Raw genomic sequence first — 27,403 nt, 5'->3', positions numbered from 1 at the left:
AAAATAAAAAAGAATCAACCAATGTATACATAAATAAGTGAAACAACAAATTAATGTTTGTTTCTCTCTCCCTCAAACCAGTTTTAAAAGTTAAAAAGAGAGAGAGAATCATGGGTGGTTAATTTCTTCTGTTTCTATGTATTTTCTAAAATTTAAACAGAGAACAGTACTTTCGTAATCAGTAAAAACAATCAAAATTATCATACCATCCCCTAAATAAGAAGGGCTGGTTCTGTGCCAGCTCAGGCCATGGCTCTGTGGTGGTTTCCACCCAGCTGGCTGCCAAATTACTAGACAACAATGACTCCATCAGCCTCAGGTCTGAAGGCAACTCCTAAACTCATCTTCCCACTGGCTTAATCCAGCAAATGAACATGGGACACAAACCCCAATTCGTCCCCACCGCTGGGTCTACCTGACCCCATCTTCTGGCTTGGGGCCCGAACTCCAGCTTCTGGCCAGGGTCTGCACTCACCAGTTCTGCAATAAGGGTAGGCATTCCATGCTTTTTCATGTATATTCAGGGCTCCCTCTGGGGCCAGCATTCGAACAAACCCGGGCACTTTGCTATAGTAAGAAAAAGGGGTTATGAAAAGAAATGGAGGAGAGAATGAGAAGACAATGGGGCTTTTACATCACACTCTTCAGGCCACAGCCCTAGCCTCTTCAATGGGGAATTGACAAGTAAATTTCCATGAGGTAAGTAGGTTACTCTTATGGGTGAGAGGCCACCTGTCAGAGCCTGAACCCCCAGCTGGGCTAGCTACTAACATCCACCCACATCTTGCCCCACCCCCCACCAGGAACAGGACAGGAGGTGAGACTGTGGGCTACCTGCCGCGGCTTATCAGCCATTACATTATCAGTATGCTTTTTTTTCCAGAGCTCACTGGGCCCGGGGCATCACATTCCACACGGCATGGATGACATACCTCCAAGAGTATACCAGTCCAGGTTTATGGGCCAGACAGACTGACTGACTAACTTCAGTATGGCATTCCAGAAGATCTGATGATCTTCTCATTGTCAGTCCTGGGATGCCAGGAAGCCCTCAGGGCCATTTGCCTCCCAGGACAAAATATTTTCTTGTATTTAATTCTTCGTATCCCAGATTACAGAAAAGCAGGTTCAGTAAGAGCCTCTCCCCCATTTAAGGTATATATATTTCTCTTCCTTAATCTTTCACTGGTATTCTAAGCAGGCTTTAGCAGGCTCCAACAATATCATCAGCTTTAGTGCCTGAGGCCTAAGAAAAGAGAGCTAACCTCAAAGAGAGCTACCTCAGAGAATTCAGAGCAGCCCTGAGATTCATCCACTCACTGCATGCTCATTCAGGTCAGTGTTTCCATGTGCCAGGCACCAGGATACATACAGACACCATACAGGTCCTGCCCTCAAGGAGCTGACATTCCAGTGGGGAGTATAACCAGACAGGGAACAACACTGTGTGCCACAATGGGTAAGCACACGGCTCTGGGGGACAGCGCAGGAGAACATGGTGCAGGCAGCATGGTGCATGGGGAGGCTCCTCAGGAGAAGAAAGACTAAATGAACACAGAGCAGAGAGTGAGTAGGACTGAGCAAGACACAAGGATAAGAGTAAGGTAAGAAAAGTTTGGAGAAGAGAGAGAAGTTCAGAGTACCTGGTGTAAGGGATGAGGTAGGGAACAAGAGAACCTGCAGAGGCTGGGTCATAAAAGATCTTGTAGGTTGCCAAAACCGGTTTGGCTCAGTGGGTGGAGCGTCGGCCTGCGGACTGAAAGGTCCCAGGTTCGATTCCGGCCAAGGGCATGTACCTGGGTTGCGGGCACATACCCAGTAGGAGATGTGCAGGAGGCAGCTGATCGATGTTTCTCTCTCATCGATGTTTCTAACTCTCTATCTCTCCCCCTTCCTCTCTGTAAAAAATCAATAAAATATATTTAAAAAAATTTTTTTTTCTCAACTATCGTTGACATACATTTGGAGCCTTATTTTAATTAACTATTAATGGATCCTTAAGTACTGGTTAACAGTCAACTCAGAGTAGGGAAGGAGGAGATAAAGAGGAGGCATGGAGGAAAAAGCACACTGGCAAGGAAATGGGAACACAGTGAGATTTCCCCCCATCCCCCACCCACCTCACAGTGTTGCTTCCTCCTGGCTCCCACACTACAAAACCCTAGCCCCCTTAGGGCTAGCTAGCACTTTTACATCTCTAGAGGGGCAGACTACATTCAATCAGGGATTTTACCAATGAAGATGAAACTGGTTTTAGTTCAGTCTGGTGACTAGAAATTAAGATTCAGGTGTAAGTTGCACAGCAATGTAGGTATACTTAATGCCACTGAACTATACACTTAAAATGTTGAATTTTTTGTTATGCATATTTTACCACAATTTAAAAAAATATGCAGGTTTATTTTTTCCAGTTCTAGATAGTTTCTAAAACTTGCTTGGTTCAACTGCCATTCAAGCTGGTACATGTTTACTATTATTATCAACACCCTTTGGGTTGGCTCAGAGTTTGCCGAAATACAGGGTGTGGCAAAAGTAGGTTTTGTATGGAAAATAATATAATTATTAATAATACTGTAAGAGCCCTAGCTGGTTTGGCTCAGTGGATGGAGCACTGGCCTGTGGTCTGAAGGGTCCCCGGTTCAATTTTAGTCAAAGGCACATGCCTGGGTTGCGGGCTGATCCCCAGTGTGGGGCATGCAGGAGGCAGCCAATTAATGATTCTCTCTCATCATTGATGTTTCTATTTCTCTCTCTCCCTTTCCCTTCATCTCTGAAATCAATAAAATATATATATAGTAATATATTTTATTGATTTTTTACAGAGAGAAGGGGAGAGGTATAGAGAGCCAGAAACATCGATGAAAGAGAAATATCAATCAGCTGCCTCCTGCACACTACCCACTGGGTATGTGCCTGCAACCAAGGTACATGCCCTTGACCGGAATCGAACCTGGGACCCTTGAGTCCACAGGCCAACGCTCTATCTGCTAAGCCAAACCGGTTAGGGCAATAAAAATATATTTTTAAAAAATAAAAATAATAATACAAGAATGAAGTCTGTGGCCCTGGCCAGTGTGGCTCAGTTGGTTGAGTGTCATCCCATACACCGAGAGATCGCTGGTTCAATTACAGTCAGGGCAAACGCCTGGGGTTTCAGACTCGATTCCCAGTAGGGGGCATGCAGGAGGCAGCTGATTGATGTTTCTCATTCTCTCTCCCTTCCTCTCTCTTTAAAATAAAAAAAAACATATATTTTTTAAAAAGAATAAACTCTGTGTTTTGTGTACTCAAAACTACATTGCCACACTTTGTATTACTATTTTGGTTAGGGATTCAGCAAATTTGTGTGGTTTGCTATGGATTTTAGTACACAAATCAATTCAAATATTTAAATATTTATGTCTTTGATCCAAAGAGAGGCACCAAAATTTTTCTGGTAGCTGATTTCACAATATCAGAATTTAAATACTACCTGACCCAGCAATCTCACTTTTAGGAAGGAACATTTACTATAGATTTACACACACAAGTACATCAAAAGCTTTGCACAACCATTTTACTGGAGTACTGTATGTAAACATCTGGAAATGACTATAAACATACATCAAAAGGGGAAAGGTGAAAAACTTACAGCACATCTGTACAAAATAATACTATGCGTACTTCAAAAGAATGAGGCCAAATATGCTGACAGTGAAAGAAAGCTATGGGCGGGGGGAAAAAATGGACACATATGTAATACCCTTTGTAATACTTTAAGCAATAAATTAAAAAATAAAAATAAAAAAAAAGGAAGCTATGATATGATAACTAACAAGAAAGCAAAGTCAAGTGTGTATAGTATGATCCCATCTGTGTTAAGATAACAATAAAGGAAATGAACATCCATTTACACACACACCTATACTCACAGACAATGAGTATTACTGTAGAAGGGCCCACAAGAAACTAAACACTATCACACTATCACTTCTGGGGACTGGGAGCCTGATGGGACAAGAATTACTTTTATTTTATTTTATTTTTTAAAAATATATTTTTTTATTGATTTCAGAGAGGAAGGGAGAGGGAGAGAGAAATAGAAACATCAATGATGAGAGAGAATCATTGATTAGCTGCCTCCTGCAGGCCCCCTACTGGGGACTGAGCCCGAAACCCAGGCATGTGCCCTTGACTGGAATTGAACCCAGTACCCTTTATTCCACAGGCTGACGCTTTGTCCACTGAGCCAAACCGGCTAGGGCAAGAATTACTTTTATTTTAAAGTAAAATAAAATAAACAAAACAAAAAACAACCCCAAAACATTTAAATGAACAAAGAAGTACTACCACCTACACCCACTCTCAGGTGAAGCAACCAGCTAATGACCTGGAAACCCCCAATTATCCTTTATCTCCACCTCAAAACCAGGCCATCTTTAGGCTCTGCTGCACGGCCACATACCTCTGTAAGTGGTAGATCTTGTGTGTGAACTGGCCTTTCTCACCGTCCTTCTCATAGGGTTCATTCACCAGGACCTCCACGCCTTCTCCACCACCTGTTTCATTTTTGCTAGCTTCAGCCACAGAATACAGCTGTCCTACTTGATACTAAAGGAACAGAGAGATGGGAGTTATTGTCAATGCAGAATCTTCTAAACAGTTACAATGGTCCAGTTGCCAGTAATTGTCCAATTATGTCACTTTGGGGTCCCCTAACTTAAGAACTCATTCTGAAGTTTCACACAGGGCCTTGCCCAAATTCATCCAAAACAACTGACAATCCTGCTCCATGGCCTCTCTTTAACCATCAGATAGATGTGTTTAATTTTATCCTTCCCATTTTCACACCACCATCCAGAAAACAGAAGATAGCATGCAAGGTAGCTTTTGTCTTTTTATTAAGCCCTTAAATCAAGATCTGGGGTAGTTGCTAGAAGTCTATTCCATTCATTTAAACAGATCCTAAGACATGACTTCTTTCTCCAATGGTCCCACCCCCTCCCCCCGCCCCTCCCGCCAGAAGCTCAGAAAACAGCCTCGCAGGCAAACAGGCCTCCAGATACTTTCCAGATTCCTGATGGGGCTGAAGCAAAGTGTTTCCCATATTAGATAGCACAGATTCCTACCCCACGGTCTGTGCTGGCTGGGTACACCCTCTGGTTTGGCACTTACTAGATGGCAAAAGCCTAGTTTTCCTTTATTTGGGTCACATGCCACCCTATCAAGTCACCAGTCAAGATCACTGGCCTCCTCTGACCCTCTCAGGACACTCAGTGTTAGGGCCAATGACCTGGGCAGTGGCCAGGCCTGGCCCCTTTGCTCCCTTCTCTCTGAAGGAAACTGTCCAAATGAAAAAATAAGGTGAAAAGAGAATAAACAGGACCATTTAACGATGGAAGTTACATCTATACCACAGGATGCATCTTGCCTGTCATTGCCAGTGCCAACCAGGCACACATATGAGAAAAAGGCATTTGATTACCCAACATGTTGTGGAGGTAGATAAAGGTTTTCCCCATCCTGCATGCCCCCTTCCCAAACTACTGGTACTCCCAGGAGTGAAAGATGAGAGCATTTTTCTCCCTTTGAGATTAAAACAGAGAGGCTGTGTCTCTGGGCAGCTGTCATTTAAACCACTGCTTGCAAGAGCAAGGAGCAGAGGCAGAATCCAGGACTGTTTCACCTCAAACTTGGATGCTTACTTGACCAGGAAGCTTCCTAAGCACCGTAGGGAAACTTCTGGGCAAAGTCTGGAAGGTGAAGCAGCAGCCCAGGACAATTTACTGTTCACCACAAAGCTGAAAGAGCCCTAACTTTCAAAGCAGAAACCAGCACAAAATGCCAAGGAAAAGCCCAGGCAAGCAACCAAGACTCAGTTAATCCCATAAAGAGGAGCACTGGGGTGACAGCCAGGCATCTTGACCTTGCTAATCCAGAGCAACATCACTGTTGCTTCAATGTCCCCATAGAACCCCAAGCTGTCCCTGTGCAAAATTTTCCAAGGCCACCCCCTAGCTGAGGCACACCTCTATCAAGTGGGTCAGGGTTTGGCTGAGCCAGGGGTTCCTAAGAAGGAGCAGCAATTCTGTTTCAGAGAAGAGTCATAAGAACATCTAACCACTGACTCAGCAATCCTAAAGGGCAGGCTCGGGAAAAGCCCTGGTGGCGGGGACTGCGTGGCTGGCTGGTGCCACTGCTTGGAGAGGGGCTCCAAGTAGAGACTAATCCCTTTCATTGGTTCCTCTTCAGCTGCAGAAATCAGAGGGCTGGCTCTAAGAGGATCAGTCTGTTGGAAGGCACCTTCCCCCTTTAATCGCCCTTGATATTCTGATCCTTTAATCTCAGTAAGACAAGTGAAGGCAGTTTTGCTAATCCAAAGAGGTAAGTTAAACTAGCCTCCACACGCCACAAGTGGGACACCTTCTATGTCCAAGGGTTCCCTGTGGCATAGTGGCTCTACCGGGAAAGCAGAAAGCAGCTAGACTCAAATGGAGTGAAGGTGGGAGCAGGGGCGTGACATCACATCAGATAAAGAGTTGAGGAGACTGAGATTCCAGCTGCCTCAGGCCTAGCATACTGCTCCCTGCCCTTGAGATTTGTTCCCTTGTCCCAAAGAACTAAGATATCCAGCTAAGGAAAACAAGAGACTGCACCACTTGGGCAATCTGGGAGTAGAAACCCAGGAAGATGCTGTGGGTGGGCCTAAAACACTGACATTAAACAAACCATCACAGCTGTTGGTCCCACCCACACGGCCCTGTCAGGACAGTTACCATAGGGGAATGGTGCCATGCATCTCTGGAAACAAGATAAAACAGGCCTACCCACAGGAGGGGGTGGGCAGCCCTGAGCCAGGAACCACTGGTGGACACACCCGTGTCGAACAGCCAAAGTTTTCTTGCTCTGCTGCAGAATGCCCAGAAACCCTGTGCAGTGTTAGGCCAAAGTGTCTGGCCAGCCAGAAACTAATTCCATGCCAAAATATTGATTTGTACCATCAGGATGGTTATAAAGCCATGGCCTTCTCTTTTCCCCCCAAATCAGAAAGCTCTGAGGACCTAAAATCATGGTCTCCAATAAGGAGGTGAATCTATCAGTTACACAAGACTGGGCTGCTCCCATGGGAACCATTAAGTCAGGATGGAGTTATTAATAAAGACTGAGAAGGTTGATCATTACTTGTTTCCTGTATGGCCTCCCATTCAAGATTTTCTGATCTTCTGGAACTAAGGTTCAAGCCATCAAAAGAGCAGCTCCTGCTTCCAACCTAGGCCAAGCACTGCTTTCTCAGCAGCAGTTTCTAGCTGAGAACAGGTTGACCATCATCAGGCAAACAGATGAATCCTAACCAGTGCTTACTGCCCCAGCGGCTGCTTAGATTTTCAGCTCTGTTCACTTGCCCCCATCACTTCCTCAATGCTTCAAAACAGCCACCACAAGCTAAAACCTCTAATCTCAGACACGCTCGAGTTCCCCTTTCCCTCCTTGGCCTGTTATAAGCAATCAGTGTTCTGGCCCCTCCAACTTTCCTACAGAGCAGCCAGGAAGTGCCACAGACAGGTGCTGGCCCTCCTGGGTCTGCAACACTGTCAGAGACATTCCCACCCTTCGTTCCATCAACAAACGCTCTGCAAAAAGATTCATGTCACCCCTAAATGCCACACTGAGGTACTCCCAAATTCCTGGGACTTCTTCTTGACTGGCAGGTGGGATCATGCTGTATAGCAGAGAGGGAATCCTCGGACCCTCAAGAACTGAGTTTCAGGGCAAGAGATGTGCTAGGCCTTCCTGCTTGGCTTCCTGGTTGGGAAAATCACTTGCTAATCTTCACAAAAGCAGCACAGCCCCCAAAGGAAGTGGATTAACAAGGTCCTCCATGCGGATGCCTGCAGACCAAGCCTGTGGTTCCCAGGTCTCAGGTACATCTCAGGCGCCTCCAGGGATTGCAGCATCTATCCACCACCCCTTTCCCCAGCTTCCTTAGTCTTGTTTCCCTTCTCCTTTCACAGAACTCCAAGATCATGTTCGGGGCCAACTCTGGCTCCCCTCCTAGGTCTCCAGAGCTTTTATCAGACGTGCAGCCTACCCCTGGAGACAATCCTCTAAGAGGCTAATATCTGCCCACCACTTTTGGAGGGTCAAGAAGCTTGGTTATTTGTCTCATCTAGTGTGCACTGATTTCATTTTTCAAAGGTCCATTTCATATCTGGAGTAGACTGGAAGTTATCACAGGAGTTTCTTTTTTTATTTTTATTTTTATTTTTTATTTTTTAATCACAGGAGTTTCATGCTGACTCTGCAGGAGAGAGAATGACTGAGGGGCATTATGTTGGCTGACAAATTTCACCCAAACTTAAGCTTAACTGGAAGTGGGGGTGGAGAGAGGACTATGGATTCAGAAGGAAGCAAAAGAGAAGGCTGCGCCAGGAGAGAAAAGTGGAGGAAGTTCAGAGAAAGGGTGGGACAAGGGAGGCTCTGTGACAGTTCTCTGCTGTCCAGGAGACCAACTCTGAGTCAGCATGGCCTATAAACTTTCTTGTGGCAAATCCTGCCAGATCCCCATACACAGAGACAACAGGTCCAAGAACCATAAAAGGATAAAGAGCAAGCCAAGCCCATTTGCTACTCCCTGCCCTCCGTAAAAGGAGGGTTCTGGGCTTTGGTCTTTCCAGCAGTCACCTAGAGTATCGCTAGGGAGGGCCACGAAGATTTCTTGCCGTGCTGGTTTGTTGCACAACCAGAGAGAGCTATGCACACTTCCCATTCAAGTCATGGAGGTCCCAGAAATGCACACACTCAATCCCCTCAATAACATGTCCCTGAACAGGCACAGTCCCATCAGGTAAAGGGGGCTGACTTAGTCTCTGTTCGGTTAACTAGCATGCCAACAGCTTGAGGCAAGTTGTATACAGTTGCCCAGGTATACAAAGCAAGCGCCTTCTCTGTTGGTGGGACTGCAGATTGGAGCAGCAACTTTGAAAAACAGCATGGAAGGTCCTCAAAAAATTAAAAATGGAACTGCCTTATGATCCAGAGATTGCACTTGTGGGTATATGCCTGAAGAAACCCAAAATACTAAATTGACAGAATATATGCATCCTTATGAAATCTTAACCATTTGCAACATGGATGGACCTAGAGAATATTATGCTAAGTGAAATGAATCGGTCAGAGAAAGACAAATACCATATGATGTCACTTACACATGGAATCTAAAGAACAAGATAAATGAACAAACAGAATTGAAATAGACTCTTAGTTACAGAGAAGAGACTGATGATTGCCAGAGGGGAGGGTTGGGGGACTGGGTGAAAAAGGTGAAGGGATTAGGAAGTACAAATTGGTAGTTACAGAATAGCTGCAGGCATATGAGGAGAACATAGGGAATACAGTCAATATTGTACTATGTATGCTATCAGGTGGGTACTGGGAATACCGGAGGGAACACTTTTATTTATTTTACTTTTAATTTTTATTAATCCTCACCCAAGGATATTTTTTCCATTGATTTTTTTTTTTAAGAGATAGTGGAAGGGAGTAAAGGAGGAGGGGAGAGAGGGAGAGACAGAAAGAGGGAGGGAGAGGGAGAGTTAGGGGGAGAAGGAGAGGGAGAAGAAGAGGGAGAGAGACAGAAATACTCATCTGTTGGTTGCCTTTCGAATGTGCCCCAACCAGGGCTGGGAATTGAACCTGCAACACTTTGGTGTGCAGGCCAACGCTCTAACCACTGAGCTACCAGCCAAGACACAGGGTGAACACTTTTAAAGTATATGACTGTTTAACCACTATGCAAAATAATATTGAACGTAAACTGTATTGGAAAAAAACAAACAACTTCCTTTCCTATCCTCAAAAAATTTAAATTAAATTAAATTAAAAATAATAAGTGCTTTCTTTCAATTGAAAGTAGCACCAGGAAAATTCACATCAAGTATTGATTATCAATCTCTATGTTAGAACAAACATGAAAACCACACACAGAGTTTGGGCCACTTGGAGCAATTATATACAACTATGGATAAAATGAAGGACTTACCTCCTCTACAGACACAGGCAGGATGACTCGACTGTAAGAGAGGGAAAACAAGTTCAGGCTCTCAAACCTGCCCAAGGCTCTTAAAGCATCATTTTAGAATAGTATTAAACATTTTGTTGCACATGACACTACACTCACTGTCAAAAACCCAGCAGAGGCCCTAACGGGTTTGGCTCAGTGGATAGAGCGTCGGACTGCGGACTGAAGGGTCCCAGGTTCGATTCTGATCAAGGGCATGTACCTTGGTTGCGGGCACATCCTCAGTGGGGAGTGTGCAGGAGGCAGCTGAATCGATGTTTCTCTCTCATCGATGTCTTTAACTCCCTTTCCCTTTCTCTCCCTTCCTCTCTGTAAAATATCAATAAAATATATTAAAAAAACAAAACAAAACAAAAAAACCCCAGCAGAGAATGGCCCCAAGTGCTTCGAGGCTAGGACGCTCTGTGCCCTTCTGGTATTCCATTTAGGGCTCTGTGATTCAGTGTAAACCTGTCCCCCCATCAGCTACTTCCCAGGAGGCGTCTGATTCACATTCAGAAATGTCTTCTCCCTCTCCTCCACTCATCTCCCTGACAAAACCTGCCAATGAGAGCAGCTAACATAGGAGGACCCACCCCTGCAAACTCTGAAGCCAAGATGAGGATTCAGACCCAAAGAATTAGGCCCTGGGGATTTACACATGTGTGGACCCAGCCCTCAAGGTGAAAGGCTAGGAAGGGGTCAAGCTTCTTGGAGGCTGAATCACTCTAAGAGCATCCTCCAACCAGGATATTACAATACAAGCTACTACCACAAAGCCACCAAGATAGGACACCCAATTTGTGTCCTGGCTTCCAGAACCTATCCAAAGGCACCCCAACTGATCACTGTCTTTTCCTTCTCCACTTCAATGACCACCAATCATTGGAGGTACCACCAAAAATCTGATGGAGAAGCCACGACCAGCAAAGTCCCCACACCGGTCAGAACTCCACATTGGTATGACGCTTAGCAACACTCTTCCGGGTGCCTTGCATTGTCAGGCAGAGCAACAGCCAACCCTTAGTTTAAAGCTGTGAGGTCAGAGGACTGACACAAAAATGCTTAGTTGTATTCATATAAAACCAGCCCACTTCCATGCTGAGATGTCAGTTCCCAGGCCCTAGCTGGAGCCTCCTGTATCTTGGGTGCTTGCTGAAGCATGAGCTGCTATGCCCTCTGTCCTATGCAGTGGTTTCACCAATTAGGATTCTTGCTCTAGGCTGGTAAACAGTCCGCTTACTATTTTCTATTTCCACAGAGATCCCCCAGGTAGCAAGAAGCACACAGAGGGGTCTGAGAGCAACATCACGCTATGGGCAAAACACCAGGCAGAAAAGTAGCAGGAAAAACAAAATGGGCTCCAAGTCTTTACTGCCTGTTAACTCCCCTCCTCCAGAATGACTCAAACAATGTAAATCCTGCAGGTTATTGGATGCTGCTACTAATGTTCTCCTCCCATTAGAAAAAGCTGACAATGCAGAAAAATATTTCCAACTTGGAGGCCACAATTTCAGCACCCTCAGTAGAAACTTCCTAGAAAACAATCAGCCTTTTATCTTCAAGAACAGCATTAAAAATCACATCCAAGAATTTGCAGAAATCAAATCAAGGAGAATCTTGTTAGAGGAAGTATCAGAAACAGCAACAGGGACAACCTTCAGACTCTGGATGGACACCAAGTCTACCCCTGCCCCCCAAAAAGAGAAGGGCATCAGCCAGTTCCTGACAGGATGCTCTGAGCTGCTGACATTACAGCTGCACACCCAGACATTTCTCCCTGGCTCCTTGGGAGCAAAACCACCCAGCAGCAATAGGGTGCAATTCCAAAGGAGAGGGCCACAGAGGCAGTGCTGGGCTGAGACTGGAGCTGTGCTCACTTCAGTGTGACCTTCACTCACACCCTTCCCAGAGCTGCAGTGCTGCAGCCACAGCCAAGCGTCTCGGATGCCCCTCTCCGTGTCCCCTGCCCAGGAACGTCATACATGCCTGAGCACACACAGGAAGGAAACGCACAGGCCAGGGAGGCTCTGCATCCCCAGCCCCTTGGACCTTTCCCTAACAGGCTTCAAGGGGAGGAGAACAAAGAATGGGAAGAGAGGCCCTCTTTGAAACTCACTCGGATCCCTTTTGAAGATCCCTTTCCCTGCCTGACCACCTTTACAAAACTACAGGTTTCTGCAGATTCTCAGAAAAAGGCATCAGGAAAATGGGAAAAGCCCGTTTTCTGGACAGTCAAGATTAGAATCCGAAGTGCACCATGCTCTCTTCCTGTTGACATCCAAGGTTCTTCCTCCTCACCCCATAAAGCTCTGGCTGAGTCAGCATCAGACTGGCTATCAAGAAAGTCAGGTAGAGGGCTTCAAAATCATACTCGTCAGCTGCGATGACACGAGTTTCTGCTCCCTTTGCCATCCAAAGCTCCCTACTACGTCCTAAACACTTCCCAAGAGCCGTCAGACAAAGTGCTTCACCCACAACATGGGAACAGCCCTTCGCACACCTGCCTGGCTACCAAGTGAGTTCCACCAGTTGCTCTCTCCTTGGACATCTCACTCCCCAAATTCCTGGGCTTCTAATGCTGTCCACCTGCCCTCCCCTGGAGGGAAGCACAGTTTTACTGTAAATGCCACACACACACACACACACACACACACACACACACACACACATTCAATCTCTCCTCTTTGGAAAGGAAAAAAAAAAGTCCCGAGATGTTTCCTTGGAACCATGAGCCTCAGCCATGGGGCATCTCACATTTGAAAAATTCAGCAATGCAGACATCCCCACCTGTCACCCAATCTCCTGGACTTCGGGGGCAAGCCCATCACCCCGCACCTCCTCCCGGAAGTCACTAGTTTCCACCCCCTAGTCACTACTCAAGAGCTCCTTCACCCTTCACTGTCTTCTTCCAATGCAGCGGTTCTCAACCTGTGGGTCGCAACCCCTTTGGCGGTCCAACGACCCTTTCACAGGGGTCGCCTAGGACCATCCTGCATATCAGATATTTACGTTACCATCCAAAACAGTAGTAACATCACAGTTAGGAAGTAGCAACGAAAATAATTTTATGGTTGGGTCACAACATGGAGAACTGTATTTAAAGGGACAGAAGGTTAAGAACCACTGCTCTAATGACTGACTGGCTGTATGGCAACCTCTTCGATTCCTCAAAGCAATTTCCCCATCTCTTTGCACCCAGAGGGAGGATTCCCTAGAGATAGATTGCCCATTTCCCACCCACACTCCAGTGATTCTTATATTTATGTTACAAACAGACACTCTTTCCAAACTGTCCTCTCCCCTGGCAACATCCTCGCCCTCTCCATCGCTCCCTTCAGATCACCTCAGCCCCTGCCCAGCGTTTTCTGGACTCCTTACCCTAGTGTCCCTGAGTCCCAAGCTACCCCCCCCCATACCTCCTCTTTTGTACCTACCAGGTGGGCACCACGCCACGCCACCTTAGGGGTAGGTCCTCAGACCCTTCCTGTCACCCAAGCCTGGCCCTGACTCCCTAGTCCTTTTACTTTATCCACTTATTACAATCTTTCCCCACATGCCCAGGGCAGCCACGCATTCCCGGGTTCCCCTCCGCACTCCTCCCCATCATCTCCACTCCATTCCCGACCTGTCGTACCTGATCTTCCGAGCCCCTCGGTGCTGCGCACCCCCCGAACCCCGCCCCGCCACGGCCGGCTCACCGCCTCTGCCTGCCCTGGTCTAACTGCTCCGCGGCCCCTCAGACACCCCTCCCTCCCGCAGGTGCTCAGCCCTCCTGCAGATCTGCCCGGGCCCTCGGCCCTCGGCCCCCCCTGTGGACCCATCCCACGTCGCATCCAAGGCTCTCCATCCTCTCGGCCCCTCATGTCCTGTCCAGCCCCCACTGTCCCCTTGACCCTTCTCAGGCCCTGTCGGGTCCCCGTTGTCCCCCGGCCTCTCCTCGGGCCTACTCAGCCACCACCGCCCCTGGGCCCCACCTCAGGTGCTGTCCGGCCCTCCCTATTCCCACTGGCCCCACCTCAGGCCCTGTCCGGCCCTCGCTGCCCCCTCGGCCCCTGCCGGGCCGCCCCACAGCCCATCCAGCGCTCGCCATCCCCCGGACCCAGGCCGGCCGCTGCACCCCCTCGGCCAGGCCAGCACCCTCCCCGGTCGCCCACCCCGGCGCTGCCCCCCTCCGGCTTCCGCACGATCGCCGGACACTCACTACTCCTTGAGCAGCACCATGTCGCTTCGCGGCTCGGCGGCGGCTGCCTGCTGCCAGCCCGGCTTCCCGCCCGCTTCCCGGCGGCCGCTCTCCCCGTGGCCCTGCCCGGCCCGGCTGCCTGTGCGTCTTCGTCTTGGTCTGTTTCGTCCCCGCCGCTCTCGCCGCGGTCGCTGCGCCGGCTCCTGCGCCCCGGCCTCACCGCCTCCCGCGCCCCTGCCGACGCCGCCCGCAGCTCTGGTTCCGCAGCGCCGCGCGGGGGCGGGGCGTCTCTGCGGCAACCAGCGCGTCACACGCAGCGTGCGCGCTGACCTCACGCGGGGGCGGGGCCTATCGCCGGTCGCCTCCCGGCCTTAAAAGGGCCGCCGCGTCGGCGAGCACCGTGGGCTCCGGGCGCACACAGGACCCCGCCGCCAGGCGGAGCCGACGTCGGGGTGTAGGGCAGGGTCTTAGGTGTGACAGTTCCGCAGCCGGAGCAGATGCACCGGTATGCTTGGGCAGTGGGTGGGTTGAGATCTAGGAAAGGGTTGTGTCAAAAAAAAAAAAAAAAATTAGCAATAGCCAGGACGTGCAAGTGCTCGACTCTGACAGCGGTTCTCAACCTGTGGGTCGCGACCCCGTTGGCGGTCCAACGACCCTTTCACAGGGGTCGCTTAAGACCATCCTGCATATCAGATATTTACATGACGATTCATAACAGTAGCAACATTACAGTTATGAAGTAGCAACGAAAATAATTTTATGGTTGGGTCACAACATGAGGAACTGTATTTAAAGGGCCAGAAGGTTGAGAACCACTGCCAGGACACCACCACCAAAATGGTACTATTATTGTCCCAGTTTACAGGTGAGCAGAAGGAGGCAGAGGTTCAGAGACTTGTTCAAGTCCAAAGCTAGCATGTGAGGGGCTGAGCTTTTCACCCAGAAGTTTTAGTGCAGCCCTGGCTGGTTTAACTCAGTGGACAGAGCGTCGGCCTGCGGACTGAAGGGTCCCAGCTTCGATTCCAGTCAAGGGCACATGCCTGGGTTGTGGGTTTGATCCCCAGTGTGGGATGTGCAGGAGGCAGCCGATCAGTGATTCTCTCTCATCATTGATGTTTCTATCTCTCCCTTTCCCTTCATCTCTGAAACCAATAAAAAAAATTTTTTTTTTAAGTTTTAGTGTTATGTCATTCATCCAGTTAGTATTTGCTAGGTGCCTGCTGTGTACCAAAACCTGTGCTTTTGTTGAGAAAGTGGACACGGTAAAGTTCACCTAGCCCTTAGGGAACTCAGGGACAGGGTGTGGGGGGTGGGGTGGGGTGGGGTGGGGGGTAGGTTGATGGGTGGAGGAGAAGGAGCCAGGCAGTTAGAATGAAAAGGGGCTGTGAGAAGTGAAACACGGGCTTGTTGGGATTACACCAGGAGATATAGTCAACAAGGCATCCTGGAAGAAGCGCTTCTAAGCTGAGATCTGTAGGGGCTGGGAGGGGAGGTGTTTACAGAGTGAATCAAAGGTACATTGGGGGCCTGAAAGAAGTGACTGGGGCATGAAGTGGGGGGGCTGAGGAGCGGTAGCAGGGGTGGGTCGGGGCCAGATGATGTCATTCCTGGTAGGTGATGATAAGGTGTTTGGAGTCCATCCGAAGGGCACAGGTGGGCACTTACAGGTTTTAAGCAGGATTGGTGTCCAAAGGCTCACTCTGACGGCTGGGTGGAGAGGGGGTGGAGGGGGCCAGGGCAGAGGCAGGGCGGCCAGTGAGCAGGCTTCTTTAGAAATCCAGGCAAAGATGGGCTAAGAAAGACAGTGGTGGGAAGGAAGGGGAAAGGGGAAGTGGATTCAGCAGTAACTCCGGAAGTAAAATTAGCAAGGTTTTTGACGAATTGGCTGAGAGGGTAAAAGGAAGGAGGTTTCTGGCCTGGGAGAGTAAGTGGACTGCCTTTAGGAGAGCACAGGAAAGGCAGATTTGCACAGGAGAAAGCAACGACTCCAGTGTTGGATTTAAGGAGCACCCTGGTGAGAGTTAGTGGATGGCCCAAGATACGAACTTGGGAAGGGAGGGTGGAGCAGATGGCTGTGTAGCTGCTAAACCATGACTGGTGTCCCGGGACAGCCCTGAGTATTGCACACATTGGCCACTCATTCATTGAATCCTAGAGAGATCTAAGCCCAGGTCCTGTGAAGACGGCCAAGAGAGGAGATACTATGACTCAAAGTCCAAGATTAAGTGAGTGGCCTAAGCCTGGTCCTCTGATCCTCCCAGTGTAGGTCCGCCCCGCCCCTCCGGCGCCCGCCCCAATAATATCAATGAATAATAACAATTGCTATGGGCTGGCTCTCTCCAGGAAGTAACTAAACCCTGCCATCTGGGACCTTGCAGCCTAGCTGGGAAAGCTACAGTTACTCATTCACTGAGTCAATATTGACTGAGCACCTGGCCTTGCCCTGAGCTGTTTCCTAGGCACTCGGGATACAGGGGTGACCAAGAAAAATGACACCCTTCTCTCGCTCAGTGGGGGAAGCGGAATATAAATAAATACAGAATTAGCTTCAAGTTATAAATGTTATAAAGAGGCTGAACAGGGTGAGCATGGGCGTGGCAGGCAGCATCAGGGGGCCAGGGAAGGCTCTTAGAGGAGGGGATGATTAGACGGAGACCGGAATGACCAGAGGAATTATTGCTGCTCTGGCTCGTAGTTAGTAAGAGTTGAGCCAAGAGAGTTTAGAAGGCTGTGCTAGGCACTGGGGGAAACAACACGCAAAACAACAATCAAACTACCCGAGAGCCAGCCTCTGCTCTGGAGGCCCTCCTGGAGCCTGGGCCCTGCACTTGCAGAAAACTAGCGAGTGACTCGAGGCAGCTTGCAATAAAGGGGCATGTGTGTGACCCAAAGGACAGTGCTGGGGAGGGGCCTCCTGGCCTGGAGAGGAGTAGGGAGCATCCAGGACCAGGGGGATTTGAGCCAGATTTGGCTAGAAAGGGGGACTGGCATTTTCAGAGGGAAACTGGGGTATGCAAAGGCACAGAGGCAGGATTCTAGAGGATGGGATCTGGGGGCTGGGGAGGCCAGAGAGGAGCCTCTGATTAGAGCAGCAAGTTTCGACCTTATTTCATCTCACGGCACACATAAACTAATTACTAAGACTCTGTGGCACACCAAAAAAAATAGTGTATTTCCTGCCGACTTGACACAAAAAAATAGGTATAATCTTGATTCACTCATATTGGGGGGCTTAGTTTATTTGACAATGTAAGGGGAAAGAGTCAGCAGCCCTAACTAAATAGCCAGGTATTGCATGTTTTTAAAATTGTTGCAGCACACTAGCTGAAAATCGCTGGGTTAGCCCAGCCGGTGTGGGTCAGTGGTTGAGCGTTGACCTACGAACCAGGAGGTCATGGTTTGATTCTAGTCAGGGCACATGCCGGGAGTTTTAGTCTTGATCCCCAGTAGGGACTCTGTAGGAGGCAGCCAATCAATGATTCTTGCTCATCGTTGATGTTTCTATCTATCTCTCCCTCTCCCTTCCTCTCGGAGATCGATATGAAAGAAAACCGCTGGGTTAGAACATGAGAGGGTCACATGGTGGGCGCCCACAGGAGGGACTGAGCGTGGGGCCTAGGGAAGGCCGTTTTGTTCAGCTCCATGGGCAGGGGCAGCCATGTGAGGGCCTTAAGGAATCCCCACTCGTGTCACCCAGATCCAACTGTCAGTGAGACTTTGCCACTCTCCCCTCATCTCTTTTCTTCTCTGAAACATTTTAAAACAAATGTCGGGCGTCATGTCCTCTCCCCGCTCCATGTTTCAGTGTGCATTCTAGAAACACGGATGTTTTCTTACAAATCATAATGCTACTATCATGCTAACAAAGTTCTTGATATTATCTCATTGGGTTCATATTCACATTCCCCTAATTATGTAAAAATATTATTTTGTAGTGTTTTTTTTTATTTTTATTTTTTATTTTTTAAATATATTTTTTGCCGAAACCGGTTTGGCTCAGTGGATAGAGCGTCGGCCTGCGGACTGAAGGGTCCCGGGTTCGATTCCGGTCAGGGGCATGTACCTGGGTTTCGGGCGCGTCCCCAGTGGGGGATGTGCAGGAGGCGGCTGATCGATGTTTCTCTCTCATCGATGTTTCTGACTCTCTATCTCCCTTCCTCTCTGTAAAAAATCAATAAAATATATTTAAAAAAAAAATATATATATATATATTTTATTGATTTCAGGGAGGAAGGAAGAGGGAGAGAGAGATAGAAACATCAATGATGAGAATCACCAATTGGCTGCCTCCCGCACGCCCCCCACTGGGGACTGAGCCTGCGACCCCGGAACGTGCCCCTAACCGGAACTGAACCTTGGACCCTTCAGTCTGCAGGCCGACGCTCTATCCACTGAGCCAACCCGGCTAGGGCTAGGGTTGTTTTTTTTTTTTAAAAAGATAAGTTTAGTGTCTTAACAAGGTCAGATTTTTTTCACATTTTATTTATTTATTTACTCATTCATTCATTTATAATTTTCATCCGAGGGTATGTTTATTGATTTGAGAGAGAGAGAGGAAGGGAGAGAGAGAAACATCTATGTGAGAGAAACATTAACCGGTTGCCTCCCGTACCAGTGCAGACTGAGGATTGAACCTGCAAATGTGACACCTAGGTATGTGCCCTGACCAGGAATCAAACCTACAACCTTTTTGGTATATGGGACAATGCTCCAACCAGCCAAGCCACTGGGCCGGGGCTCACATTTTATTTTCAGTTGTTCTGTTTCTTACATCTCTTAACTCTAGCAAGCTTTGCGTTAGCCCTTATACTGTATACAGGGACCACAGCACTCTACAACTGTTCCCCACCAGTCCCACTGTGGGAACAGAGCCCCTGGTACCTGATGCCCTGGAGTCCCCAGCCTACCGCTTGCCACCGGTGTGACCTTGTGCAAGTTACTGAACCTCTCTGTGCCTAAGCTGCTTCATTTGTAAAATGCCTGCTTTGAGGCGATGTGTGGAAGGTAATTTTGTGCAGTTCATGGCACTTTTCCATATTATTGTTGCGGGCAGGGGTGTTGTGCAGAAGGAGGGCTGGACATTGCTTCCCCTAAGCTACTTCTACTTGCTCCAGGCTTAAAAGGAGAGAAAGAAGTTAATCTCCAGTGTCACAATGATCTTTCTGTCTCTCATGTCTCCCTTTCTTTGTCTCCTTCCCTCTCCATCTGTTTGTACTTCTCTATCTTCTCTCCATCTCTCTAGCTCCCTCTCTACCTCTCCTCACTAGCTCTCTCTTTCTCTCTCCTATCAGTTTATCTCGCCTCTCTGTCTCTCTGTATCTGTTTTTCTGTATCTCTCTGTCTTTCATCTCTCTCGTTACCTCTCCTCTCTGCCCCTTTGCATTTCTCTGTCTCTACCCCCTTCCTGTCTTTCCCCACCCGACATCAGTCTTTGTCCCTCTACTCTGGGTAAAGCACCTTCAGCCTATGTTTCTTTCATCTTCTCTTGGCGGCTGTCTCCTTTCCCCCTATCTGCCTGCTCTCTGTTCTGTCTTGGTCTCTCTCTCTCTCCTTTTCTCTTGCCTTTGTCTCGGTGTCTGTACATCTCACCGTTCCCACCCCCAGATGGTTTCTCCTGGCTGCCTGGCCCTCATTACCGCCGTGGCCACGGACACGCCTGTAACCCATCTCTGGGTATCTCGGGGAGACCGTATTTCACTGTTTCCATCTTCTGCTCTGTCCCTTCCTGGCTGCTGAGAGCATGTTCTTCTCCCAGCTTCTGTCTCAGCCTCTTCTCGTTTTATTTCCGTCTCTTCTTTTTTTAAATTTCACCCTCCAAATATTTATTGAGCAACTGTTCCAGGCCAGGCACCATTTGAGGCACTGGCAGTATCACAGTGACCGAGGCAGAGCACGTGCCAGCTCTCAGGGAGCGTTTGTCCTAGTGGGGACGAGCACCACTCACGCAAACACGTGACGCTGGCTGCCTGGCTCGTCCCACTGGGCAGAGGAGTGTGTTGGCCAGGCCCAGCCAGAGGCAGGGACTCAAGCCCATGAGGGCGAGCTGGCTCTGCCGGGAGCTTTGCCTGACAATTCCGTGTCCCTAGATAGGGACTGTGGGCCACTCTCGAAGCCAGGCTCAGTAACATTCAGTATGCACCAGGCTGGGGGAGACACAGCCCAGGGAGGGAGGGCCACATCTACTGAGAGACAGCGGTGCTTTGGGTGCCCAGAGGAGGTGAGGAGCCACTTTACCTCTGTTCCTCTCTCTGCCTCTGACGGTGTTTGGCCAGCATAGGGTTAAAAGCTATTTGAGCAGCGTGATATTTTTTAAAAGATTTTTGCTCAGCCGGTGTGGCTCAGTGGTTGAGTGTCAACCTGTGAACCAGGAGGTCATGGTTCTACCCTGGTCAGGGCCCATGCCCGGGTTGTGGGCTTGATCCCCAGTGGGGGGCGTGCAGGAGGCAGCCGATCCATAAGTCTCATCATTGATCTTCCTATCTCTCTCTCTCCCTCTCCTGTCCTCTCTCTGAAATCAATAAAAACATATTAAAGATATTTTTTAAGCCAACATTTGAATATGGGGATATTTTATATAAAATTCAGAATTTCCAGCTTCTTTTTTAAAAAAACAACAACCCAGAAGATCTGGCAACACTGGGCTCATTCCCACTAGCCATACCTGGTTGAAGCTGTGTCAAGGCTGCCCGCTGAGAGGGGGTGCGACTCCCTGCCCCCACAGTCCCACCAATTCCTCATGTGTCCCTGGCACAGAGGTCAAGGTCTAGCTGCCCCTGTAGCAGCACAGAACTCATGCTGGCTCTACTTATACTAGAGAAATATTTCTTTGTGCTGTCTCGATCAAACACGGGAAAATGAAAGGAAACAACAAAGGAAGTGGCAGAGCCCCAGCTTTTGAGTTTACAGTCCTGACAAGTAGGACATCCATCCAGCATCTCTCTGCCCTGGCTACCGTGCAGGGAGCCACTGCTCATCCCTTCCCCAGCTGGCCCCTCCTCTGGGCCTTAAGCCCCTTCTACCCCAGCAGGGTCAGGGGCCAGGCCTCTGACAATCAGGCTACCCCTACCCTCCCTGGTGGTGGGGCTCTCCCTGGGGCTTCTCTGGGAGGTCCCCAGTTGCTTTCTCCCTCCTGCTAACACCGACCAGGGTCCTGGTGGGAGGTGGCCAGCTTGGTGGGACTTCTGAGGAGCAGCCATGTCCATGACCACTGCCTTAGGACAAAAGAAAACGGGCAAGGATGTCCTCCCTCCCCTAGAACCAGAATTCACCAGCAGCCCCGTCTTCCCACCCAAGAAGCCGCCTACTTATTCCTCCCCCACCTCTTCAAACGGCAGTGCAGAGGCCAAACCAGCAAAGTGGGTCTTGGTGGATGTGGCACAAGGGAGGGGTGGGGGCCAAGGGCACGTTTCCGGTTAAGTTCCAGGGAATCTGAGCAAGAGACGGGGGCAAGGGAATGTGTGGCTTTGAGAGAAAGAGACCCAGGAGCGGAGAGGAAGCAGTTCTTGTTGTTCTCATGATACATTTATTGAGTGCTTACCGTGTGCCAGGAAGTAAGCCAGGCGCTAGAAACAGCCAAGGGGCTAGAAACAGCTACCAGGTCATCATTGACACTGTACGGACCCTGGTTAACACGGAACAGAGGAACCCTTCAGGCACAGCCTCGGGGCCTGGCTGGGTCCTTGGATGGGGCCTGCCTGGGTCTTTCCAGCAACAGGAAGGGGGGCAAGACCCTCTCCCTCTTCCCCTTCCAGGTAGAGAGGCACACAGACAAGCCCCTACACACTCCGCTGAAACACAGTCATACCTAACATGTGAGCGCGCGCACACACACACACGCACACACGCGCGCACGCGCGCGCACACACACACACACACACACGCACGCAGGCACAGCCAGGCAGTTTTACAAGGAGGTGGCATGGAGATGCTATCTACGTGCCGTGATCTGAGCGCCCCACCATAAATCCGTCAGCGTGCCTGCATATTTACCATTGAGAGATTACCTTGAGAAGCTTTTTGGCCAAGTCTCTTAACAAAAATGTGAAAAACACAAAAGTGAACAAGGGGACTTCTTAAGGCTTTTTGCTTAAAGAGGGCTTCTGAGAGGGGCAGGGGCAGCGGAAACAGACCCCACTTCCTGTCTTGGCTACAAGTCTGTCCTGGCCAGAGCTGCCCAAAGTAGGTGTCCTATTAAACTGGTGGGGGTAGCGGAGAGGGGGTGCCCTCATTTCCTGCGCTATCTGCACTCTTCCAGGGTCATACAAATACTGCTGCCCCTCGTTAGGTGCCTATGGCGTGCTAGGTATGTGCAAACGCTTTGTGTCCGTGTTCACCGAGCCCCATAGTGAGGGTATTATCTCCACTTTACAGAGAAGGAAACTGAAGCTCAAGACTTGCCTAGGGTCACGGCTGTCGTGTGGTGGGGCATCTAGCCTCTGCTCATCCCCTCGGCACGGGAGATGGAGTCTCACTCTGGGAAGGGAGGGGGCGGGAGCTGCCAAGGGTCCCAGTGACTGACTTCAGAGCCGGGGACATGCTGCCTGGAGACCAAGGAACACAGGTGGCAGCTCCACGCCGGCGGGCCACCCCATGGGGACGCTGCTTCTCCTTCATGGCATTTGGGCAGCTCCATCCTCACTCCAGGGTTGGGGTGAGTTAGGACATAGGGGCAAATGGGCTCACAGAGCCTGTCTGCTCACCCTGCCCCCCAACCCCAGGGAGGTTACGAAAAACCAACCCCCTGACTTTGGGGGTTCTGGACTCCTCATCGTCATAATCCCACAAACTATTTTTGGAGGAAATGGGCTGTCACCCTTGAATTGAGCCCCTGGTAATTGGAATAGATAGGGCACCTCACTGCCCCAAGAGCCCATGAGAACTTCTCATATTACCCCCCAGAGGGCGCTATTGCCAAAACAGCCCAGAAGCTCAATCCTGTTGAGACTTCTCAGAGCTCCCTGGCAGAACCCCTCACCCTAGGGTGCCTGCAGCTGAACCTCCTCTCATCACAGCCTGACCCCACCACCCATCATCCACTCCAGCTGCATATCTGCTCAAATTCTGCTCCCAAGCTGATATGCAAGTACGTTGAAAACTTCACTGAGCTGAACGCTTCTGCTGCTGTCTGAGGCAGTCCTGCACATGTACCCCGATTACTGGATGTCCCCCCATTTTCAGGTCCCTTGGGGTCCAGGGCAGTGTGAGGCCCTCCACAAACTGCAAAGCCCAGGGCCAGGACGAGGAGAGATCTCAGCGGAGGTTGTTTGGAGCAGGTTGATACTGGATACAAGAAGGGAAAGGAGATGGAGCAAAACAGAAAGGCGCCTGCACCCCCTGTGGCCTTCAGGAGGGTTGGGACCTTCCCCAGCACAGGTCCAGGCAGCAGGAGCTGCAGACAGAGGCCAGGAGGTCTGGGGGAGGCCAACAAAGGAACAGCTTGACCCGAGTCTCAGGGGACTAGAGAGGAGAGGGGTTCCTGACAATACTTCTGAGACCGGCCCCGCCCCTTCCTCACTCTGATTGAAGCCACCGGCCTGGCATCACTTCCTGCTCCTCCCCACCAGGAGCTTGAGGACAAAGGGAAGATGGAGGGCCATGGCCACTTGGTGCTCCCTGCCTTTGATCAGCCCGTGGTCCTTTTCTCAGTCCAGGGCACTCCTCTCAAAGAGAAGAGACCTTCACTTCAGGCTTGGTGTGACCAGAGAATTGCTCCCTCAAGAACCCATCTGCCTCCAGGGCCAAGGTGACTCTGCTGAGTATAAGTCATCCCACACTCAGAGGGCTCTCTCGACTCTAATAAGTGGGGCCTGGGTTTGCCTCTCAGCTCCCAAAGCCTGGTGGCCCTGGGGCTATGCTCCAAGAGGAACGTCCCGGTCACTCCAATGATGTTCAGGCCCATAAGCAAGTCCTGGCTCTAATCTTGTACAGATCACTCCACCTCCCCGGGCCTCAGTTTTTTAAAACTGTGAAACAGAAATATGATCCATTTAACTCTTGCATGATTCAATGATGATCACCCATCACTCCTGTATAGTCAGAGAATGACTGGCGGATTCGGGTGCAGGTGGTGGCCGACCCATGTGGTACCCTGCTCCCATTTCATACCTCCAGTCCCTATGCACTGTGGGCCCTACACGGATTTGCACCCTGAACTCATTTGTCAATGCCTCCTTCTTCCCGCAAAGTGCCCACACCCTGCGGGTGGGTGGGAGAGAGGCAGCAGCCCCTACTTTGGGTGCTCCAGGGACAGCACAGATCTTGTCTGTAACCTCATGTTTTCCCAGCTGAAGGATCCTTGCTAATCCACATTTCCCCAAACTGTACGCCTCTGTCAGTGGATCTCAAACTTTGGGGAGGCACCAGAATCACCAGGTGGGGCTTAGCAAAATCTAGGCTCCAGAGTCCCTCTACGTCAAAGGCAAGACCTACAGTTTATATGTTCAACAAACACCAAGGAGCTCCATTGGGCCACACGTGGAGGACGGCTCTCGGACTGTTAAAGCCACGCCTCCCCGCACAGCATACCACCCTCCCTCTTGGAGGGCCACGGAGTCCATGAGCATGCCAAAGAGTGCTGCAAGTGCTTGCTGCAAAAAAACATGCCTGACTTGAACTCAGCATTCCCCAAATTTGACTACAAAGCTTTTAAAAAAATTTAGCATAACCATTAAACCTCACATAATGAGCGTTCTGAGGAAAGTTTTGGGAAATGTTGATCTTGTTCTCTTTTTTAAAAACATATGCTTAAAAAATTTATTTACTGATTTGAGAGAGAGAAGGGGGTACAGGTGGGGGTGGGGGTGGGGAGGAATATCAATTTGTTGTTCCAGCCATCCATGCACTCATTGGTTGATTCTTGTATGGGCCCTGACCAGAGATTGAACCCCCAACCTTGGTGTATGGGGATGATGCTCTAACCAACTGAGCTACCTGGCCAGGGTTTAAAATATGTTTTAAACAAATGTTTTGTAATTGAATTTATTGGGGTGACATTGGTTCATAAAATCGTGTAGGTTTCAGGTGTACAAGTCTGTAATACATCATCTGTGTGTTCACTACTCCAAGTTATAAACAAACATTTTTGGTTTTGTTAATATTTGAGTGGCTTCAGCTAGGAAGGCGTGTTCAAGATGCTTAACTGTTGACACAGACCTCGAATTTGGGCCTGGATCTGCCCCTTCCTGCTCTCTGTCCATGCCCCCCACCGTGTTCTGCCTCTGTCTCTGCGTCTGAGGCTCTCCTGGGACTGAACTCAGGAGGAGCCCTCAGGAGAGCTGGCCGGTGACAGGAGAGCTGAGCAGGGGACCGAAGGGGCCAGGATTAGCCTGTTTGGCTGGGAGAAGCAGCAGCGGAGGGGGTCGTCCCCTTCGAAGATGTCCGCACAAGTCCAGGTGGGGTGGAGGGGTCTTTTCCCAGCCCTTCCCCTCCCAAGCTGGCAATCGTCGGGAGAGATTGTGAGCAACTGGGTACGACTGGGGCTGGTCAGTGGCAGCAAAGCTTGCCTTGCTTCCTCCGGCTCAAAACAGGCATGTGTAGCCCTTAACTGATGTGCGAGCAGGGACAACCCTAACAGGAGGAAAACTGATTTATTGCTTTATAAAAAGGAGTCTGATAAAACAACAAACAAAAACTAGAAACCTAAAAATCCACCCACCCCTCTCTGTGCTCCCAGGAAGTCCCAGACACATTTCTGGGGCAAGTCCTGGTGGGTGGATCGGTAAATCAGGCCCGCCTGGCAGAGGAAGGGAGGCCTCCCCTGTAAACAGCTCAGGGCCCTGGAGGAGCCTGCCAGCAGGGGGCGCGGTGGCTCCACAGCCGCCCACAAACTCCCAGATGAGCCAGGCTGGCCCCTGGGCGGCTCTGGGAGAATAACAGCAGATACCCAGAGCCCACACCCTACCACCATCCCACACCTCTCTCACACACAGCACATGAACACACCTCCACATACACAAACACCCAGGCCCCTCGCTATCTGCCTCCCCACCAGGTCTATCAACCACAGCCTCACTTCCACCCCCACAACAATAGCTGTGTTGGTGCCCCTTTAATTCCCTTCAGGTCACAAACTGGATGACAGGCGGCAGCACAAACTTGCTCTCCACTTAGATCCCGAGGTCCTTTGTCCCTGGTTCCTGAGCCCAGTGTGGCCCCCCATCCCTCCCCAGGCGTTCAGCCAGGGGGGGCTTCTCCACAGGCCTCACACGGGAGGACAGGCCACGGCCTGGCCACAGGGGGCTGGAATCACAAAGGAGTTAGCACCAACAACAGGAAGCGGGTCCTTCCTTCCTCAGGCAGCCTCAGCCGGACCAGGGGTGGAGATGAGGGGACGGCGAGGGGGGTGCAGACAGCGCAGGCCTTTGTCCTCAGGCAGGCGCGGTGGGTGGGCGGTGGGTGGGCATGCAGCCGAGAGGCAGGTGGTAGGCAGTGAGTGGCAGGTCCCTCTGCTTTGGCAAGAGGCAGAATCCAGATACTGGAGGGAGAGAGCCTGACTGTCAGGGGTCCTCCTGGCTCCTCCTGCAGGTACCAGGGAGCCTCAAGGCTCCAGGGCCCCTCAAAGGTGGCAGAGCAAAGCCCAGGGCAGCCCTCTTCCAGCAGCAGGAAAACCCCACGCTCAGGCCCTCCCCTGTCCTTCCACAGCAGAGCTCCAAGGCAGGACCAGGACCCGGGAGGGCGCACGGACTCCGGCACGGTGGAGGAGAGGCTCCTGGGGGTGCGTGGTCCTCTGGGGTGGGGAGGACACTGATGAGTCACTGAAGCAAGGGCAGGAGGCCACAGTTCTGAGGTGGTGGGCACTACACGAAAGCCTCCTGGTTGGAGGAGCCGTTGAGCTTGAGGAAAAGCTTGTCATCTTCCCTCTTCTGCTGCAGCTGCCTCTCCAGCTGGCGCCGGTAGCAGATGAGGTAGAGGGGGAGGCAGAACCCCAGCAGGCTCATGACCAGCAGCCCCACGTTCACCTGGGGCGGCAGGGATGAAAGTTGCCGTCACATGGGGCAGGGGACCAGGTGGGGGCTGTGGTCTTTTGCAGAGTCCAATTCTGGACCCTTCCTCACACTCAGGTTTGGGAAAGGGGAGAAAGTCACAGGACAGGAGAGGAAAAACAAACTGGAATGTTCAAGAGGCTGGAGGGCCACATTCCAGCACCAGAATTCCCTCCGGGCCTGCCCTCTGCTCCCCCCACCCCC

The 27,403-nt window shown here is 50.2% G+C and overlaps 2 protein-coding genes and 1 long non-coding RNA gene across 5 annotated transcripts in view; 1 reads left to right on the top strand and 2 right to left on the bottom strand.

The window, feature by feature from the left end:
* The window catches only part of PITPNA (phosphatidylinositol transfer protein alpha), a 42,080-nt gene extending 27,576 nt beyond the window's left edge, over positions 1-14,504 (bottom strand). Inside the window, exons 1-4 of the mRNA XM_059669199.1 lie at positions 14,241-14,504; positions 10,019-10,049; positions 4,445-4,590; positions 476-567 (exon numbers count right to left, since the gene is read on the bottom strand). Of these exons, the coding sequence (XP_059525182.1) occupies positions 476-567; positions 4,445-4,590; positions 10,019-10,049; positions 14,241-14,260 (289 nt within the window). The 5' untranslated portion in view covers positions 14,261-14,504. The remainder of the gene's footprint in view (positions 1-475; positions 568-4,444; positions 4,591-10,018; positions 10,050-14,240) is intronic.
* Positions 14,505-21,910: 7,406 nt separating this feature from the next.
* Positions 21,911-23,518, top strand: LOC132218250 (uncharacterized). Its single transcript, XR_009449122.1, has 2 exons — positions 21,911-23,418; positions 23,455-23,518. It is a non-coding gene; the product is annotated as an uncharacterized LOC132218250 (long non-coding RNA).
* A 572-nt stretch (positions 23,519-24,090) lies between these two features.
* The window catches only part of SLC43A2 (solute carrier family 43 member 2), a 45,980-nt gene continuing 42,667 nt past the window's right edge, over positions 24,091-27,403 (bottom strand). For all 3 annotated transcript variants that reach the window (XM_059669193.1, XM_059669190.1, XM_059669191.1), the window contains one exon: positions 24,091-27,175. In XM_059669193.1, the coding sequence (XP_059525176.1) occupies positions 27,066-27,175 (110 nt within the window). In that variant the 3' untranslated portion in view covers positions 24,091-27,065. The remainder of the gene's footprint in view (positions 27,176-27,403) is intronic.

Source organism: Myotis daubentonii, chromosome 16 (assembly GCF_963259705.1).
Source record: "Myotis daubentonii chromosome 16, mMyoDau2.1, whole genome shotgun sequence".
Classification (NCBI taxonomy): domain Eukaryota; kingdom Metazoa; phylum Chordata; class Mammalia; order Chiroptera; family Vespertilionidae; genus Myotis; species Myotis daubentonii.
The sequence above is the reverse complement of the archived record's forward strand: the minus strand, read 5'-3'. Positions and strand labels throughout refer to the sequence as shown.